We start from the raw sequence: 6,885 nt of genomic DNA, 5'->3' as shown, positions 1-6,885 counted from the left end.
GTCCTTCCAAGCATGATGCCTTCTCTAAGGACAAGTCTCCCCTGGCCAAATGCCCAAAGTATGTGAGACAGAACTTCAAAATCCTAGCCTCCAAGAAAGAAACTTAGTTTCACCCTCTCCAAAACAGACCTTTTTGTTTTCTTGGTGGTCCATGATATATTCAAGACTCTTCTCCAGCACCACATTTGAAGGCATCGCTTCTTCTTCTGTCATCCTTAGTCACTGTCCAGCTTTCCGATGCAGAGCAAGTAATTGCAAAGAGCATGGACTGGATGAGGTGAATGTTAGGCTCTAGACTGACGTCACTGCTGGGAGTTTATTTCAATTCATGATGATTCTCCATTAACGTTCTGAAGTCGTGAGCTAAAGAGGAGCCGCCTATTCTCTCTTCTTTCTGGATTTGCTGATAGGTTTAACCTGCCCATCTTTCAGTTCGGAGTCCAACAGATAACCTGTTATGCCACCAGGGTATAGACAAATAAGTATACACTGGGATTTGTTTCTGCGCTGGATTATTCAAATGATAATTTTTTTTCTGTTGATAAGGCATTTATTGAACACAAACTCCACGTGTGTGAACAGAACAAGCCGGGGCTGGCAGTTGGGTGGGTGGGTAGGAAGGTACTGATGACCCTTCCCCTTCCCCACAGGAGCTGTTTCAACTACACTGTCAGACTTTGCTCCCCAACAGCTCCTGTGGCCTCAACCCAGACCTTCCCTCCAATCCAGCCTGGGTCCCCCATCCCCTGATGAAAGCAGGGCTCCGGGGTCCTCCTTGTGCCGGTCTCCTAGGCAGAAGTGGAGGAACTGTAGGACGAAGGCGAGGGTCCTGAAGACTTCCTGGCACCTTTGGAACCTGAGCCACCTCCTCGGCGATGACCTGCGTCCTGCGTCTTCGGCTTGTCCGGCCGGGTGAGCTTCTTGCCAGCAGAGTTGTGGGTGGTGTAGCTGTAGACAGAGGTGTAGCCCTGGCTAGTGAGCGGGCAAAAGCGGCGGGTGTGGGCACGCTCCCGGGTGGCACCACACTGCGGGCACACATAATCTCGCAGGATGGGGCACAGCACGCGGACGGCCTCGTCCTTGAGCATGTGGGACTGATAGATGGCCCGGGACTCGCCGTTGTGTTTGCAGAAGGAACACAGGCATTCAGGAGTCAGCGAGGGTTCCGGGCTGGGTCTCGGATCCACTGGATCTGGCACTGGATCTGGCACCGGCTCTGGCTGGGGGTGCAGCCTGGTCTTGGGCTCCTCCCCTTCCTCACCCAGAGCCCCCACCAGGCTTGCCAAGCCCAGGTAGTCTGTCCACAAGTTGGAGGTCCCCATGGCTGGGGGGGAGGCAGAGGGACAGAGAGAGAAGCAGCCCTGCCTGCAGCAGCTCAGCCCCTCACCCCTTCCTCTCTGCCCCACCCTTCAAACGATAATTTAAAATCAATCCATACCTTAATTGTGACAAGCAATCACCTTATTTCCTGTAGTGATAACTCATGTACATTGTATGCATTTGGTTTTCAAAATGTGCTTCATTTGAATTAGACAGAATTCACCAGATATCATGGAATTGTTTTGAAAACCATATTCATTTATTTAAAGGTAGAAAAATTGTCTGGTTTTTTAATTCAAATTAAAATTAACTGTGTTACACTGACTTGTTAGTGGAATGATATAAAATATAACTATCATAAAATGTTTATAAGGGGGAAAACCACAACAGAAAAGCAAATAATGTGAATGAATTAATAACCATTTAATTATCACAACTACATAATTAATGTGTCCTTATCTTCATTTGCAGCTGTTGAAACAGCACGGGAAGAATATGAAACTACTTACACACCAAAAGATGAAGCTGGATTTAAACACAAGTTATTCCAAAGCAAAAAATATATCAAATATTTTTTCCCCTCAGATGCAGGGGGAAAGTGGACTCTAATTTTAAGACTAAATGAAATGGACAATGAATAAGTATGACAGAAGAAGAATTGAGGCCTTCGAGCTAGGTGTTGGAGAAGAGGTCTGAACATCTCCTGGTTTGCCAAAAGAACAAAACAATATATCCTGTAGAAAAGGAAGCCAGAGTACTCTTTGGAGGCCAAGGTGCTAGAGCTTTGCCTCACCTATTTTGGACGGGTCCCTAGGATATGGTGCCTGGAAAGACAGAGGATCAGCCAAGAAGAGGGAGACCCTTGACCAGGTGGATTGACACAGCGACCGCTGCAATGGGCTCCAGTATATCAGGACATGTGAAGATGGCACAGCAGAGGACAGGGTTCAGATATGTTGTTCATAGAGTAGCTGTGGGTCATGCTCAACTCAATGTCACCTAGCAACAACAACAATTTTAAAACGTCCAAGTCATTTCCTTCTTATCATTGACTGAGGACAAAATTGTATAGCTCCCTACAAGCTCTGAACCTTGGCTTTTTAGGTTCAATTTCATTTGCATTTTACTACTGGTTTGAATGTAAGCCATTTAACCCTTGGACCAAATTTCTCATCTATACCCTAGAAATAACAACACAACTCTCCTTGTAATGATATCAAGTTCCAAATGCGTTTATTATCTAGCATAGGTTCTTAGCCTGTTTGTTGTTTTTTATGTCGTGAGGTGCCATTGAGTTGAGTATAACTCATAGCAACCCTATGAACAAGCAGTCTGAATACTGTCTTATCCTGCGCCATCCTCACAATCTCTGACACACTCATTGCTGCTGCCACTATGTCAATTCACCTAGTTGAAAGTCTTCCCCTCTCTCTCACCCCTCCATTTTCCAAGCATACTGTTTCTTTTTAAATTTTTTTTACTTTGTTTTATTATTTTGTGTTTGTGTGTACCATCAAATTGCATCTGACCAGTAAAGGAGGAAAGTACCCCTCCTTCTCCAGCAGAACACCTAGTGGATTTAAACCACGTACCTCTGGGATTGCAGTGCAGCTTCTTGACACTAGGCCACCAGAGGTCCCTACGATGTTCCTCTCTTAATTTCTTCTAGCAACTTGCCCAAAGTATGTGAGATGAAGCTTCACATGTCAGGCTGTACTTTCTCCAAAATATATCTGCTTATTCTTTCGGCAATATATAAGCATTAATTAATAATGTTTGAAGCACTTGCTTCTGAAGATTGAGGAATGCAGCCTTTGGTATGGTTTGCATCTCAATGTAGAGAAAACAAAGATTCTTACCACTGGATTGATAGGCAAGATCATGAGTAGAGAGGGGATGGAAACTGTCAATAGCTTTATCTTACTTGGATCCACAATTAACACCCTTGGTACCAGCAGTCAGGAAATAAGGAGGTACATTGCACTGGGAAAGTCTGCTGTTAGGGATTCTCCAAATTTCTGAGAAGTAATGATGCCAGTTTGAGGACTAAGGCGCTTCTGATTCCGGCCATAGTCTTTCTCATCACTTGCTATGCATTTGAGAGCTGGACAGTGAATAAAGATGACAGAAAAAGAATTAATGCCTTTGAGCTGTGGTGCAGGAGAAGAGCACTGAACATCCCGTGGATGGCAAAGAGATATGTCTTGGAGAGGGTATAGCTAGAGTGCTCTTTGCAGACGAGAATGATAAGGCATCATTTCACATACTTTGGGCATGTTGTTAAGACAAGGTGGATTGATATGGTGACTGCCACAAAGAGCTTTTGTGTGTCAGGAAATGTGAGGATGGCACAGGATAAAACAGGGTTTCGATCTTTTGTTCATGGGTCACTATGAGTCATACTGGACTCAATGACACCTAACAAAAAGGGTAAATAAATGAATGTTTTTATGACACTTAGTACCTTTAATTAACTGCATATGGATATAAATGTGTATAAAGCTGATTATATATGTACAATATGTTTATACATATAAATGTATATTGTGTGTGTATATAATTAGACACAATCTATTTTTTTAATCAGACACAATCTTAAAGAACTGAAGAAATAGTTAATTTTGAGAAACTATTTTTACAAAGTTTAATTCCTCATTTAAAATTTCAAGGAGTGGAGTTTTCCTGTGAATCTTGGACTTCCAGCAAACCTGTCGACCCAATTTTCACACATTTTTTTTAATGAGTCATACTTGTGTGACATTTTCTTAACACTTACTGAGTCTACTAGCCTTACCTTTCCAAAGTCAATGCTAAAATAATTACCCTAGTGCCTGTCTTATAAAACTAACGATCTTCCTTCAAATGCTGTTGCTAGAGCTGATTTGTGGTCATTAAGGTTTTTCATAGACCTACACCAGAAGGAAGAAGCATAATTGATGCTCTGCTCTTTGAATTCTACAACATTTGTGAAAACTGAGTCAAGAATTCTTATCATCTATCATATGACAATTTTATGCATACATAACATATGTGCCTATCTATTTCCAAGTGTATGCCTATTGTTATTGTTGACTTCCTTGGAATAAATTTTGACTCACAGAAAGTAACAGCAGCCAGGAAATCAATCAGGAGATGAATTGCCTTGGGAAAGTCAGCTGTGAGGGACCTCTCAAGAGTACTGAAGAGCAACGACATCAGGCTGGAGACTAAGGTGTGCCTGATCCAGGCTATAGTCTTTACAATTACGTGCTATGCATTGGAGAGTTGGACAGTGTCTAGGGATGATAGAAAGAGAATTGATGCCTTTGAGCTGTGGTGCTGGAGAAGAGTGTTGAATATGCCATGGACTGCTAGGCAATCAAACACGTTCATTCTGGAGAAGGTGAAGCCAGAATGTTCCCTGGAGTCAAGGATTCTGAAGCTTCATCTGACATACTTTGGGCATGTTGCAAAGAGGGACTGGTCCTTGGAGAGGGACATCATGTTTGGCAGAGTGGAGGGGCGGTGAAGGAGAGGAAGACCTTCAATGATATGGATCGATTCTGTGAGTGGAGTGGTGAGAATGAGTGTGTTTGAGACAGCGAGGTTGGCACAGGATAGAATGGCTTTTAGAGCTCTTGTACATAGGGTCGCTATGAGTCACAAATGACTCGATGGCACATAACAACAACACAGATATATGTGATACAAAATCTCATAGGATGTTCTTGCCTGTGATGGTGAGGTAATGGGTTGCACATTGATCTGCTAACCAAAAGATTGGTGATTCCAATTTACCAGCTGTTCTATGGAAAAAACAAGGCAGGCCTTCTCCCATTACAATTTCCTTCTCCCACGAATCAGAATCACCTCTGATGGAAGTGGTCTTTTATGGTTTAATCTTTACTTGATTTAATATTAATACTTCACAGAAACAAAGTGCAAGACTGTCTCTGCAAACAGCTGGGTGGGTTCAAACCACCAACCTTTTGGGTTATAGTTGGGCCCTTAACTACTTAAGCTGTTGCCATACCTTAGTACAATGTCACCCGTAGACTTAAGCCTACATCAAATATATTCATTAAAAGTGCCTGTATTTGTACTACAATTTTGATAATGTGTGGGATCCTGTAAAGTACTGTTTATTTTAAGGGGTGAAAAAGTCATCAAAGGCTAATTCTTTATGCTTTGTTCTTTAATTAGATGGAACTGACTTTGGAGACTAAAGGCTTTAATCTAGTCTCAAATCTCTCATTGAGGATTGAGCAAATGCCTATCTTCTCTATGATCAGTTTTTTCCTATATTATAAAGATGAAAATACCAAGATGTTGACACCATATTTATATTGGCCTGATGAGATAAAATAAATGAAAGTGCATTGAAAAATGTAAAGTACGTGAATAAAAATATCAAGGTAATGAAGAAAAGTTTGTTCAGTGCATTTCAACAAAACCGGGGTAGAAATAAAAATTGTTACCAACAGAAACAGGGATAATGCAATTCTCAGTCATTATCCAATTATCCCATTATAATACAGATGTAAATGCACCTTTGTTCATCATTTTCAAGGACTCTTTTATGAAAGAAAAATTTCTCTCCTCTAATCAGAGTTTTAAATAAAGCAGTATTCTCTAAAACCATGAGGCTTATGAGATGCAAGAGTAAATCACATTTTGTATAGTCACACAGTAAAACTCTACATTTACACCTATGAGCTAATGTTGTAGTAAATATGTCACACAAATGCTTTTAAAGTATAAATATCACTTATAAAATGGTTATTTAAAAACAGCAACTTTTCCTCCCTTTTTGGGTATCCCTGAAATTTCATTTTGGTAGAAAGATAAGGAAGGAAGGTCACTCTTCATTGTCCACAAGAATATCCTTCTCTTGGCCTTGCCTGCCCTGAATTCCACACCTTCAAGCCCCTGGGATTCTAACAGTGAAAGGCTTCCCTTCACCCCATTCACAGAGGATGCCCTCAATCTTGACTTTACTCCCTCTTAAGACATTTGTCACTTGTGTCAACTTAAAGCTACAGCTTCAGCCCTGCAAGGTGGATATCTATCCAGTTCTGTCCTTCTGTTCAAAAGGAGGTGAAATACGTTTAAAAGGGTAGCAATGCTTCCAGGAAAGTATTAAAAGGAATGTATTGTAAGGAGACCCTGGAAGCTACTGCTGAAGTTGAGCAAAGACCCCAATTTCAAAAGAAATGCCAGTTTAATTCAATGAGACATGACACATGATGTAGTGTATACCCAATCTTTCCATTAGCAATTGTTATTCATGTAACCTTACTACAATCTGATTGCAGTTAACGCTACCATCAGACTAAGAGAAAATGAAGAGTAGTGCTGCCTGTATCAAAAGGTGGAGGTGGGGAGGCAAAAGTCTAACACAGCCAGACAAGGGACACAGAGAGTGATGGGGCTGGGGGGCCGTGGGGAAGGAGAAAAGGCTGGAGAAAACCAGGTAGTGCTGTGAGCATACGCCCTGCTCCGATGAGTGCCACAGTTCCTTAGGTTATTCTCCTGACTGGTAGAATAAAACATATCCAGATTCGGATTTCATATGTGTGTGTGTGT

At 41.7% G+C, this 6,885-nt stretch overlaps 1 protein-coding gene across 1 annotated transcript; it reads right to left on the bottom strand.

Annotated features, from left to right (window-relative positions):
• Window positions 1–788: 788 nt before the first annotated feature.
• On the bottom strand, window positions 789–1,322 carry LOC102854884 (nanos homolog 3-like). Its single transcript, XM_006882748.1, has one exon. The coding sequence runs from the start codon at window positions 1,320–1,322 to the stop codon at window positions 789–791; it is 534 nt and encodes a 177-aa protein (XP_006882810.1).
• Window positions 1,323–6,885: the final 5,563 nt, after the last annotated feature.

Source organism: Elephantulus edwardii, unplaced genomic scaffold (genome assembly GCF_000299155.1).
Source record: "Elephantulus edwardii isolate Elephantulus edwardi_28Jun2011 unplaced genomic scaffold, EleEdw1.0 scaffold00024, whole genome shotgun sequence".
Lineage (NCBI taxonomy): Eukaryota > Metazoa > Chordata > Mammalia > Macroscelidea > Macroscelididae > Elephantulus > Elephantulus edwardii.
The sequence above is the reverse complement of the archived record's forward strand: the minus strand, read 5'-3'. Positions and strand labels throughout refer to the sequence as shown.

What these genes read in the sequence shown, in the direction of transcription:
- LOC102854884 (XM_006882748.1), bottom strand. Translation starts at nt 1,322, where the DNA reads ATGGGGACCTCCAACTTGTGGACAGACTACCTGGGCTTGGCAAGCCTG.